The sequence below is a fragment of the Physcomitrium patens genome, chromosome 14, assembly GCF_059467195.1.
Source record: "Physcomitrium patens ecotype Gransden chromosome 14, ASM5946719v1, whole genome shotgun sequence".
Taxonomy (NCBI): Eukaryota; Viridiplantae; Streptophyta; class Bryopsida; order Funariales; family Funariaceae; genus Physcomitrium; species Physcomitrium patens.
In genome coordinates this window covers 5,673,961-5,688,219 of record NC_143423.1, presented here as the reverse complement: position 1 = coordinate 5,688,219, position 14,259 = coordinate 5,673,961, and the positions used below count along the sequence as shown (strand labels likewise).

The window sequence follows — 14,259 nt, the reverse complement described above, 5'->3', positions numbered from 1 at the left end:
AAATTATATTTTAATAAGTTTAATCTTTTATAAATATTTAAAAAATTTGATCATTGCAATGAATATAAGTTCTAATATTCTCTAATAAGCTCAATTAATTCATTACAATTCAAATACAAAAGTGGTCTTTTACTTATTTCAATTTTTTTTATCTTTCTTACTTTAAAAATATTATCAAATATCTTTTTTTGAAAGAGTTTTGATAACATATTATTACAAATAAATAAACATTTGCTTCAAAAGGATATATTGTCATTGTTTAAAATTTGGCTTTTAATAACTCAAGAGCCTTATATACAATAGTATCATAAGGCTTCTTATTCTCAATAATTTTTGGATTTCTTCCAACTTTAATCTTAAATATTCCAAAATAAATTGCTTTAATAATAGCATGTTGAAAAATCTCATTCATAATTTTTGTTTCTATGATATTAAACAAAATATTGTAAAGTTTTAAATCACAATGTGCAATGTATATGTCATGTAAGTATTACATATTTTTAGAAATTTGATGCATAATATTAATAAAATAAATATAAGATACTTTCTCATTTTTTTATAAAATGTCATTCAATTTTTTGCATCAATTTTATTTTTATAAAAAAATAGTATTTTTTGACTTGACTTAAAAGATTCATCTCTTTCATTAACATTGTCTTTTTTTGTAAAATAATATGTTATTGAATTAAAATACCTTAAACTTATTAGAATGTTTACTTTTTTATTTATAAATATTTTATCAACTTGAGCATCTATTTTTTTAATTGTATACACAAGTTTCAACCACTTTGATTCATAATCTTCTTTCAAATTTTATCTTTATTTTTGCACCTTATAATTTCAAGCTCCTTCATATTCAATGATAGTTTTATATCATCCAAATCTCCGCCTTCTATGCAAGAAAAGTTTTCTAATCTTTGTATTAGATGCTTTGCTAATCCATAATATTCAAAATCCTCTTTTCCATTTGCATGGATCGACTTTTCTTGTAAAAATTCAACATCCTCTTCTATTTCATCATATGTTGCAACACTAAATGTAATAAGTTTGATGTCTTTAACTTTGTTGAGATAATGCATTGAAAATACTTTACTTGCTACATCACAATAATATTTTAAATCAAAAAGTAGCTCTCTAAAAGTTTTTTTTATTTAATTGTAAGATAGATTTTTAGCACTAATTTGGTTTTTTGCAATTTTCTACTAGTAAATAAGATTTTATTAATATAAAAAAGTAATTCCTTTAATAAAAATTCAAAATCCAATCTACTATTGGTATAAGTTATTAGGTGGTTAAAAACCTTTGTAACATATTTAATTTTCGTGCATAAATTAATACATTGGTTTCTATTAAACAAGTTGTTTTTATTCAATAAAACCTTAAATACTCTAATAAGGACTTGAAATCCTTCTCAAGTATCTCTACAAATACCTTGCATATTTTTCGTTTTTTCAAATTATTTTGTAGTTCTTAAAGATCTTAATATGATAAAACCATATAAATAGCTTCAAACCGTAAATATATATTGCTTGAATAGATTCCAAAGATATTCAATGATAAATTAATAAAAAAAAGTTCCAATTTTACCTTCTAACAACTTGTAGAAAATAATATATTATATTTTTTCATATTTTAAGAATATTTATCAAATAATCTTTTATCCATATTATCCAACAACCATATAATTTTCTATCCTAAAAATTGAAATAATAATTCTAATACTAAACCATCATTCTTAAAGAATCCTAAAACCAAGACTTAATTTCTTTATATATTATAACAACTTGATTTCAAGCTGTAAATTTAATATAAAAATTACTAATCGTAAATTACAATTCCAAAATTTAAATGACTTCTATCTAAAAAAATCTACCTTAAAAACTTTGATACACAATTAAAATAATCTTTCAACAAGATACAAAAATGCTTCAAAAATTTACCATTACAAAATAACATCATAACATGAAGTTCCTTAAAAACTAAATCCTAAATCCTAAATCCACCTTCTTTTAATTAAATAAAAAAAAATCCAACTTAAGATTTAAAAAACCTCTAAACAAACTATATCTTTTTTATAACTAATCAACTAAAATAAAAGTCTTTATTGCAAATTGTAATAAGAATAACTTTCAACCAACCTATGTTCTTTTCAGCTTTAATATTCTAATAATTCTATTATAAATAGAGCTCATTTTTCTATTTCATTCAATTCCACCTGCACTCCTATATATCTCTTTTATCTCAAATTTAAACTTGTAGTTTCATGTATTATACTTACTAATTAAACCAATAATATCTATATTTGCTAGATCTAATAGTATGGTTGACTTATTACATTGATTTATTACCAAAATTATGTAATTTTTAGTTTTCCATTAAAAAAGTAAAAAAATATAAAAATATAAAAATAAATATAATAAGAACATCACTCTCTATATCAATTCAAAACTCTTTCTACCTATGCATATGTTCATTCTTTTAGATAGTTCAACCATCAAGCACAATCACATCTTTCCATCACAAAATAAAAATACTTCTACAACAAAGAAATTACATCTATAAGCAATTAAATATTCTAAAACCATTAATGTATATCTTACAAATAATTTTTCATCCTACTTTTAGATATTTCTTATCAATATATTGAAATCTTTAATTTGATCATAAAATCAATACAATATATTTAATCAATAATTATTCTATTAATATATATAACTATAAAAATAATTAAATATGATTAAAAAATAAATATAATTTATATAAAACTATGAGATATAAAAAATCAAAATAAATTTTTTTATTATATTATAAAATTTTCTATTTAATTAAAATACTTATCTTGATGCTATTTTCATTTAAATTCTACATATAAATTAAATTTATTATTAATATCTTTTTATTTTTAATAAAAATATATATATTAAAAAAAAAAAAACACTTCAAAAAATAGTCATTTATTCTTGTGTAATCTATTCTCATGTACTTTAGCTTTTAATGCTATCCATCCAATCTACCACATCATCACTACATTCTCATCATGCTATTCTTTTATCTAACTAAGTTCATAGAATTGCTTATTTTTTAAAAGAAGCAAGTAAGACAAAACAATCTTTGTCAACTATTTCAGCAATGTCACTACTTGCATCAATAAAAGCAATAAATAGAACTTAGTTTAGCAATTGCTCTATAACCCAACAAACCATGTCACTTTGTAATTCAAGTCAAGATGCAAATCCTTACAAATAAATGTACATGTTCTAAGTTACTACTCATGCAAACCATCAATAAAATTATGTTGTCATCTCCACCACTACATCAACTTGGCCTTGAAGATTTTGTTTTCAAATACTTGTCTTAATGCAATAGTCTATCTAATCCACCACACCTTCATCAAATCAATTTCTAATCCAACTAGGATTAAATAATTAGCTATTTTCTAAAGAAAATAAGTAAAACACAATAATCTTTGGTGAATATTTTAGCAACTACGCTACTTCTACTAAAAGAAACAATGTCATAAGATATAGGCATGCCTATAAAAGAGATTGTATAGACCTTTTAGTAATTACTAGACATGACAAGAAATTGTAGTTGAGTCCAAGTAAGGCTTGATTTGCTTAAATCTAATCATGCTCAAGATGAAAATGAGATTGATTGGTAGTCATCATCCATGAAACCTTGACAAAGACATCCATTGCATGAACATGGAAACTCATGGCTGTTGTGAATGGCTATCATTGTGTCAAAAACTCAACACTTGTTGCATCTACAAAATCTAGATTCTTCTCACACAAAAATCAATACCAATTGTATCCTTCAAATCATAGCTCTAATACATGGACTTGATTTTGGATATTTTGGATATTTGAATACCATAGAATTTGGATTTCATGTTATCCTTAATAGGTTCCTTTGAAACAGTCGCCAAATGTAACAACACTTATCCATTCCTTAGTTATCATTAACCAGTAAGGATCTTCTACCCCCCAATTAAGTTGTTGCGCAGCAGAGCCTATTCTGCGCCTACCATGGACCTTGCTACGTTACATGCGCTTCTCCGCTTCCCACTCCCAGCCGTCCTCCAAGCTGTTTCTCAAGCGGGATCTGTTGAAGAATCATGGGGTCGACTAATGTTAATCTTGTAAAACATGTAGTACTGAAGCTTTGTGCCATACAAAGCAGCTCATAAGGTACTATTTGTTATATGTGGCGAAGTACGTGTTCTGTCACGTTGAAAGTCAATGAATCTAACCAGAGAAGATCAATCTCAGGGACTTCGCTGAGTCGAAGAACATGAAAACACCAGAGAAGGTTGCACAATCAGGTGGGAGGACTTATTAGTAGGAGTCAACGTGTGGAGCCACTGGAAATACTAGAGATTGAGCTGGGACTCAGCGAGAAAAGTTACTGGTGGAATCTTGATCCGCAACGTCATATCTCTGTTAAATCCGTTGCGTAGAGAAAGAATGAGAGCCTTGCTTGAAAATATGTGGTCGTCTTGAGACAAATTGAGCATAGACGACAACAACGAGTTATCTAGAAGTCTTCCTTTCCAGATTCGGCATCTGTTCTCAATGCTCTGTACATTGGGGATACTTTTGATGAAGTTCGACATGCAGGATTTAGGACGGGTATTGAGAGACTGGTGTCAGATTCGAAAAAATGTGTGATGTTATTCCTTTCCTAGAATCTCCCAGTTCAGCTGAACTGTAGTTACACGGACTGTTGTGGTTCTTGCTTCCGTTAAAAGCTGAGTGCAACCTGACCACAAACATCGCTAAAAATTTCTGTTCATTAATGCATTCGTATACAGCTTGAAAACAAGTGCACCGCAGGAGTGTGCTGTAAAAGCTCTCATACCAAATGAAAAGGGATTCAGGAAGACGCTTATTTTACCGATAAGGTGGCGGATCACTCCTTTTCAAAATAATCACGTCATGAAAATCCAGGATTGTTGTCTTCCTGTAACCGAGACATTCAGGTGTTCATTTTAACATCAAATTCGGTCCTGTGATATTAGATTAGGGAGTCAAGAATGAGAATTCGTATCTCCATCTTTGGCAACTCCAAACAGGTCGGGTTGCAAAGCGCATTCCTTATCTCACGCTTCTAAAGCTCCATCGTCCTGTCCCACTGTTCTTTAGCACGTGGAAGTGGAATTATTTAATGATCTTTTTCTTCTGAGGAAAAAATTCGAGGATTTGCTGTTAATGTCTGAAACGCAAGCATCAATGTATCGAGGCTGCTGATGACGCATTCTGATCTGCAGAGGCGGCGCAAACTGATGTGATTTGATGATAAGGACAGCACTTACTGCTCACAGGGAGACACAAGCTTCTAGACTCTCTTCCTCCCTTCTTAGGGTTGCGGTACATAATTAGGCCTTTTCTGGACTGGAAATTTATTTTTGATTCTGCAATAGATTTAATTCTTACATTTGGGTAACATCATTATCAAAACCAATTCACGAATAAGATTGGCTCGATGCGCCTGTCAATTTTACGCATCATGAGAACAACACGCCAAGCCAAATTATCCCAGCAGATAGCTGAGTATGACTTAATTTAAATACAAGTCGTGTGGCTCCAGATGAACGAAGAGAAACAAGTGCAGATAGTCCACCGTGCCCTAATCTTATTGTGATCAATCAGTAAGACGAGTATTTTTATATAAGATGTCCAAGTCCTTTGTTCAAGAATCCCGGCATTCTACAACACGTCTAATTCGGATGAGAATCTTGCACAACCTGAGTCGCGGGGGTGGACACAAGGACAGCGCGCATCGTGCGTCTTGTAACCTGCAAAAGTGGTTGGTTTCTCAACGAAACACTTCCCTCTAATAAACTTTATGTGTTCTCGCTGGCAGAATCCAAATCATTTCAATGTTGTCCTTGCTTAATCACTTCGACAAGATCAGAATAAGCGCCATGCTCCTGTTATTTTTGCACAATTTCCGAGCATCGTATCTTATCGCTCAAGAGATCTTCCTTGTATAAATCCCAGTCTGTAACGATGGATACATGCAATGAGATCCTCACGAGATTAAACATCCTAAATTCATGATTTGATAGAGCTGGATCGCCGATTTTTCGTGGCAAAGAGACATTTAGAAAAGCAACTGTCCAACGTATCTCACAATTATGTATTTTCAGCACAATGCCTCCCCCTTTTCCCTGCTCCTCGATATTGTTAGAGCGCGGCTAATCTCAGCTAGATGCCAAGCCTCTTGCGGCATGTCAACTGGCTATCCTTATAACTCAAGGTGTTTCATAACAAAATTAGACTCTTCGGAACTAGGATAATCCTGACCATTTAGCTATTAATTCCAAGAAAAAAACTGGACTAGGCTTATAAATTAGACATCCAATAAACAGCAGGGTACGAGCACTCCTCCAGACCTTCGCTTTCTGAAACTGGCGCTAAGCACAACATGCTCACTCGCACAGAGGATCGCTGAAAGCAGTATCTCGGAGTCCATCAGCACTGATTATAGACCGGATTAGACACATCATTGGAAGGGCATATATAAGCTTTGCCTACCTCCCTGGAGGATGCCACTTGATTGTTAATACCATAATCCGATTTTAAAAGTCACAAAAAGATTGGTCTGAAGGCATTTAGTTGGATGCTGTTCTCAACGTCACTCCTGCACTTCGGACAAGATTCTGTCAACTAGAGTGGATTGACAGGGGTTAGCCTGCAACGACACATCCTCCGAGTTTTCCAAAGGTACCGTGTAGACAACTGGTGGCTCGCGGAGCAATTTAGAAGTTGAGTACACCATGGCGCTGGCTCCCCTTACAGAAAAGGGGGGTTCTGACACACGTTTATTGGTTCGCCGGACTAGGATCATATTGAGCATGATGGTGCCTGGACTTCTGTGAACGCGGGTCAAGATTCTTGGGAGTGTTGATGCAATTCACTTGTGAATGCGAGAACAAGCAGATGAGCTTGAGGAGCCCCACCCATTTTCTCACTAAGTCACCGCTTTCACGCACAATGCCTGCTTTTACATGGTGGAAGTTTTCACAAAGCGTGCAGTGCATGGTCCCTGGAACGGCGCACTGCATGTCATAAGTTTTCTACTCTGCTCTGGTGGCAAGGTGGGACCCCATTCCCTCAGCCCTCAATCGACAAAAGTATTAAACAACTGCAAAAGCCATGTTTGACCGTTGAATTTGGTCACGGCGCTTTCCGGTTATAATAATATATTCCCCTGGTTATGCAGTGTAGCAGAGGATTGTGTCTAGCAGTATACTCAGATCGTATCAATTTAATATCGTTTCAAGGAGTTGGTCTAAACAAAGAGCTGACTGGTGCGACCAGTGCTGAGGTGGATTGAAGCACTTTTGACCTAAACCTGGTGATTGATAAATGGAGTGCAAAATTTAGAGACCTGGACTGTGCCAAATGAGCATTTGAAGCGTTCGAGGTTGTCCTGCTTCAAGCTCCATAGACTTCATCAATCAATCAATCAGTGTAGGAGGAGAAAGATCCGCCTTTCTGGAGCGAATCAAAAAGTCTCAAACCCATGTTCAATCGAGACTAAGTGCGGCCCAATAAGTTTGTCGAATCGCTCGTTCAATTCGGTGCAGGTTTTTATTGCAAATTTTGGGATTTTCCTGATAGATTCTGAAGATGACATTATTTGCTTAGAGGAGCTCGGAATTGAGTCTTTAGTCTTCTGACAAATGTTGCTTCGATCGATAGTCTGACTTTCTGTTCCTGACGATGAATAAACTATTGTGTCTCGCCAGCTCCGGATACGCTGTAGAAAGGCCTTGGAACCCGAAAGTACGGCATGCTCCATCAGTGGGACCCTATGGAAAGAGAGGACCCCACTAAGGCAAGACTTCAAACCAGAGGGCAGTTCGTGGCGTTATCCTCTCAAAGGCACGATACACCATAAAGGCAGTCATTACAGAGCATGGTTTCCAAGAAGAGGTACCCTTAGACTCGGAAGGATCTGAGTGCAAGATTGCCGAGGCTTCTATAAACAAAGTATGCAAAAATGGGGTTCATTTTTTCCAGTTAACTTCTGGAATGCGCAGTTTGTTTCCGGAACTAAAGTTGCAGGAAAACTGGCCAAAGATGAAGGGGCCAAGGTGATCCTTGCCGTGTCTCAGGCCTTATTTCCCCACTGTATTCTTTTTCCCAGGCGGAAATGAAGCTAACCAGCACAAACATCTGTTTGTGAGTCTGACAAAACAAGCGATAAGCGTCAAAAGAAAGGTTGAGAAATGGCATTTGTAGTCAATTGTTCCAGCAATAAATCTTTCCAACTTGTTGGAACGAATGGCATGAGGGCCAGGAGTTGGGGAGCTTGTTCATTTCTACATGTTTGTAGCTGTACTGAATAGTTTTAGCCAACTGGATAGATAAATTAGTATGCACGCAAATGACAACGTCGCCAAGTAGCCACGTGCATGATGCTTGCCGGAGGATGGAATTAACTTAAAGAGACACCCGGGGACAATTATGAGCCTGCGGCGACCAATGCCGGAGACGTGTAAAGTCGGAGACGGCGTTGGACGTGCACTTGTTCATGTCGGAACAGTGATATGTGATTAGTGCTAAAGCGACCAGCTGCGTGCGCTCATGCTTTGGACTTCAATGAGTCTGCATAAGCAGCGCAGTCAAATTCAATAAGAGCCTGCATACTCCGAAACTGTAAGTTTCGGAGCAGCTTGCGTCGTCTAAAGTGTCTTCAAAGATGCATAACTTTCCACTTTATTCATCCAACCGTTCAAACTGATCATTGTATGGCAAATACCTGACTAGCATGGGAGACCGACCCTGCAATAAGTATTCATGTACTCAACTTTAACAGCTCTGTACATTTCAAAATCAACTGGCTGATCATGTCGAGGTGATCGAGGACCCGGAATCAGAGCACTAGTATACTGAGCCAATCTTTTCAACTACCGGCAGGTCTTCTGCGGCAAGTCTCGAACATATCCAGTATTATAACATTTTATTAGTCTCTTCACTTGGAAACATGCATAAATCACCAGCATGCATGTATACATATAAAAATATGTCGTATACCGTTGGCCAGTATCCACATCACTGGACTATTACGGTCAGCCTGCCTAGCCATTTGTTATTGATAAAGGGTAGGTCTCAACTCGAAAGGGGATGAATCAGTGTACTAAACAGCTGAGTTGCAGAAAGGTTTATCATTAAATTTTGGTTAAAATGACGGGGACAGTAGTACCGTTAATATGGAATAGTCTTCTCAGCCTATTCCTCTGATTTCCTATATCCATCAACGTCCAGTCGGTACGGGCTTCGTGTGCGAATCCGATATGAGCTCTACTCGGCACTGGAGTGACTCGTGCTTCCGATGGAAGATTTCAATGCATCTTCAACCGCCTACAGACATCCACCAGACAATGGAGATTGAAGATATGATACTGCACCCTAGGTGTGAGACGAATCACATAAATACAGTGACGAAATCTTATGTTATTGATTTTTAAAGTAACACTCTGTACTTCATATCATATGTTGGTCCGGGATGAGAACCACAAATTCTCCCGTCATTAAACGAGCGGGAGTCTACATTTCTTAACAAAGACATGACTTGAAGGGGGGGCTTCTGCTGTGTTCAGGCTTCTTTTGCTTAGCGTACCGCCTCTGAAACAAAATCACGGGGAACATATAAACAGCGGCGGCATTATAATTTCTAGAACAAAGTGTGCAGGCTGGTCATGTTCCTTTTATATTATAGTAACAAGGTGAAGTTCAGAGTGCTTCATTTCAGTAATGAGTGTGAACAGATGCTGCTCCAGAATCAGAAACACCAAGGTCTTAGACAGTGTTGACGACGTAAATAGTCATCACTGTCTAGCGGATGATTGTATATCTCTTGTCACAAGAGGAACAAGCATGCGAAATGAATGTCAAGGAATTACGTATCACGTAAGACTAATGAACGCCTAGAGTGTGCTTATGACGCTCTTCAGACCGCTGAAAATGGGCTTGTGTCGGATACCAAAATTGATATTACACACCCTCATTTTAACTTACATTCACTATTCTTATATTATTCCAACTCACTAGAATCCCGTCACAAGTCGTTGTTCCTTGTGTGGGACTGAAGCTCGTCCTTGCATTTCAGTGCAGCAACTCTCAATGGAAATGAGAAGGCGTTATTAGTTCAATTAGGCCCTGCTTGAGTGGATGCCAATGACGATAATGCCGCATCACTCTCAGAAATGATGAAAGCAATAGAATGTTTTATTGTCAAGACCCACTTGGTGATAAGGCTAGATGAGTCATAGAGAAGAGAGGAGTGATGCAGAGATTCGGGACATAGGAATTTACCCATTGCAAAAGCATGACTGTGTTCCAACATCCTGTTCCATCTCATTGTTATCATCATATCTGGGGCAGAACTCAGTTTCAGCAAGGAAATTCATTCATCCTCCAAGGATTTGCAGATGCATGGCCAAGTATAGGTAGTGCGGTTACTGTGAAAATTATCAGTTCAAATCACACCGAGGCAGTATGAATGACCAATGATGAAAATTTTCAGTCTACTGCCTGTGGCAGATCCCCTACTTCATTGACTTGCTGCCCACCGGTGAGGGCGACACGAATGCATGGGCTAAGCAGAAATAAGGTCTGGCTCAGTCGTGAAAGCTGTATGTCTTTAACTGTGAGTAAAATCCGACGCACATGAGCACTTCTGACGTCTAAAACAGTATGCGCCAAATTGGTGTCATATTACCTTCCCTGCCAGGGATGACTTATGACACCATTTTAGAGAGCAAAAGCTGATGGGTAACAGTGGGCGTCACTAATGCACGTGAGCTCTGCATAAGATCCTTCGTTTCTATTCAGAAGTTTCGAAAAAGCGACAAAATATCAACTCACAGACCAACTCAGTAGAGTGAATCCGAACCATCTCACGCTTCGTGACGTTGCCTTCTAACATTCAGTCATTGGCAAATTGAACGCTTCGCGCCGCGTCAATGTCATGAAAGCCCCAAGTATTATTCTAGAAGATTCAGGTTCGAATGTGAGTTGGGCTTATAAAACAGATTCAGTACAACCTCCGTCATCAATAATCGATCTCTGGGATCAAAAAGACAAGCAGCTTCCGATACCAAATGCATTGCAAAAACTGATTTCAAAGAACAACGAAGCATCAAGTCGTTTAGAACCTGACAGCATACTGCATCAGACAGCTCTGCACTCAACATGCAAAAATAGCTTTTTTCTCTATTCAATCAAATGTTAAATCAACTGTGGAAGAAGTAAACTAGCTTCTGATCATAACATAAACTGGACTACGATAGAGTCAACTGATAATTAATTAAGATAGAGACGAGGATCGTCCATGTAAGGATAATAAAATGGTCGTGCTCACAACATGAGAAGGAGATTCGCTTGCGGCTAAAGTTCGTCAATTACTGCACAGAAAAGGGCGAAACAACAACCGTGCCTACACAGACTAACAAAAAATGCTTTGACAAAGACCTAGACATAAGCCATGAAAGCAACTCCTGGGAAACCTCCTGAACTTGAGGATCAGAAAACAACACCTGGATGCCGAAGAAGTTGCTGCCGCCAAAAGGAAGAGCTAAGTACCACTTCTAGCAGTAACTCCGGTTGGAGTACCGTCATCATAACTCTTCTTCGGCGGCCAGTTTATCGCAATGATTGCGAATAAAAAAGTAGGAATGAGAGCATGATCGTCTACCAAATTACGTTCAAGTCTCTCATCTGTAATTATTAACTAATCATCTCAACAAACTGCTTCTCGAGCGTGATAGATCTTGCAGTAGATGGCTTTCTGATTCTTTGCCGCGGCATTAGCAAAGATTTGATGGATTGCGGACGCGCAACCAGCTTCATGAGTACTGTGGCGGCCGCTGATGATGAACATGACCTGCATGACCCGCGTGCGGGTGGTGAGGATGGCCCCCTCCCCCACCTCCGGCCCATTGGCTTAGCACGTCCTGCGTGGACAATTGCTGGGGTTGGTTGCTCAGGTTGGGATTCTGCGGCGTGACAATGCTGTATAGCGATTGCAATCCCGCAGGATAATTGAGCTCCGGCGCCTGGATAGCTAAAGGCGGTTGTTGACTGGAGCTTCCCCCGCCCATGGTCAAGCCTTCATCATCGTTGTCAAGAGGGAGCCGTTCAAACGTAGGACCGATAAAAGACGCCGCGATCACGAGTACAGGTCCTGCTGCCATGAGAGTCCCAACCACGCTGCCCCCTAGCACTTGCCCAGCGGCACCAGCAAGTGATACAGTGAGCCCAGTCGTGGGAGCCGATGACGGATGAGGTAGGAATGCACCTGAGAGAGAAATGATCTCGAAACGCCCATGAAAGGTAACCGTCGCTCCGGGAGTTGTGGGTTGCCGGAGAGTCACATTCGACACGGTGCCACTGGCGCCCATTACACACACCCCTCGCTGCCGTCGCCGTGAGAACGACGCGACGGAGTCGCTTACATCGCATCCTCCAGCAACTTCCAGTATGTGCGGCCGCATCGCGTTTCCATTTTCTCGGGTTATGATCACAGGAGGTTTTGGTTTATTCTTGGATCCTGGCGGCCGCCCTCTGGGTTTCCGCCCGGGTTCCAGTATGGCCAACTGGTTCTCAGCTGGTTGCTTTCCTCGCTTCCTTCCCCGCCCGCTGCTTCCACTCTGCTCGTCGTCAGAAGGGGCGCCGGAGGGCCGTGCCCCCACATCTTCCAACCCGGCCATGTACACATACCCGGCACCACCCTACCTCCTCCTTCCTCATCACCCTTCACCCTCGCCTTATTTTCTCTCGCCGCAACCCTCCTCCGCCTCCTCCTCCTCAGACCTGTTACTAAATTCTCAGAACATCCCTCTCAGAATCCTTCAACCCATATCGCCCTCGTCCCTGCGTCCTCTCACCGTCGACACCACCGCTCTGCACATCCCCGACCCTCCGTCCCCTTCAACCTCCACCTCCCCGTCTCCAATTCTCCTTCCTCACGGCCTCTATGCCCATGCACCACCACCACCACCACAACCCTTGCCGTTCCCACCTCGATCACCGTTTTCGCGTCTCGGACTCCTCCTCCCCACCACCATCAGTCCAGTCGTCGTGTCGTCGATCTCTGCTGCTGGCCTCTACACGCAATCCTTCTATAGTGCTGCACCGGAAGGGAGGGGAAATACACAAGCACTGGGATTCAGCTACCTGCGGCGAGTGTTGGAAGCTGCCGAGCCCACGCGGATGGTCTCCCCAGAGGTCCCTGGGCTCCGTGGTTCCTTAAGTGCCCAAGGGCATAGAACAAGACAAGGCAAGCCATCCATTGGAAATCTCGCATTAAAATAGTCTTCTAGTGTCGTCTAGCCATCGTAGGATCCCCCCCCTAGACTACGTTGTTACCCGCATGCTGTCGGAGAGAGCGGCAAGTAGCACCCCACCCAGCCCCGCACTCGTGATCCCGTCCGTTCCCCATCTCCTGCAGGCCCTGCCTTCCCCTTCCCCCTTCTCTCCCTCCCTCCCGCCCTTCCTTATTATATCTTATTATTCCTTTCCCACACTCTCTGCGGTCCGTCGCGCAGCCCAGCCCAGTCAAATCAGCTACAGCTATGCACAGCTACAGCGCGGCATTTTCTAGACTAGCCCCTCCCTCCCTCCCTCCCTCCCTCTGGTGCTCACATGGATCGATCCCCTAAGTGTAGAGTTTTTAACACACTGTCCCACACAGTAACGCCCAAAAGATGGAAGGGATTGGAAAGAAAACCCAGGCTGAAGTAGAGCCTCCAGAAGAGGAAACCACCCACAGGACCCCTCTCTCAAAAGGGGGGTGTATTTTTCCATGAGCAGAAGAATGGGTGAACCCCCACCCCCCATCCATGCATTGTGGTCGTATTCACTGCTGCCAGATGGGGTAGTATAATATTGGAAGCAGAGGTGAGGGTACTGGCTTTCACACACACGACAGTGGCCTTGATGGGCCTGGTTGGGAGAATCTCTGTCCACTGCAATGAACTCAAAAGGAGCCAAACCTGCACTTGTAGTGCAAAAAAATCAGCTGTGCTTATGCTGATGATGATGATAATAGTTCCAGTGGCATTACACCTTTCTCTTGCTTTTTTTCTTTGAAAGGAAGGAAAAAAGAGCTGGATTCATCATCCATACTCAAATATTGAGCTCACAGGAATTTTGTAATTATAGGATAAATACACCAAAGGTGTTCTGGTATCATCTGTTGCTCCAAGCTAGTGCAGTTGAAACAACCCTCATTGTACTGTAACTA

General features: G+C 39.7%; 1 protein-coding gene across 1 annotated transcript; it reads right to left on the bottom strand.

Moving 5' to 3' along the window:
- Positions 1–11,208: 11,208 nt before the first annotated feature.
- Positions 11,209–13,316, bottom strand: LOC112291024 (AT-hook motif nuclear-localized protein 16). Its single transcript, XM_024537957.3, has one exon. It carries the CDS (start codon positions 12,722–12,724, stop codon positions 11,861–11,863), a length of 864 nt encoding a protein of 287 aa, XP_024393725.1. The 5' UTR covers positions 12,725–13,316; the 3' UTR covers positions 11,209–11,860.
- Positions 13,317–14,259: the final 943 nt, after the last annotated feature.

Coding starts and splice junctions, on each gene's coding strand:
- LOC112291024 (XM_024537957.3), bottom strand. CDS start 12,724: ATGGCCGGGTTGGAAGATGTGGGGGCACGGCCCTCCGGCGCCCCTTCT.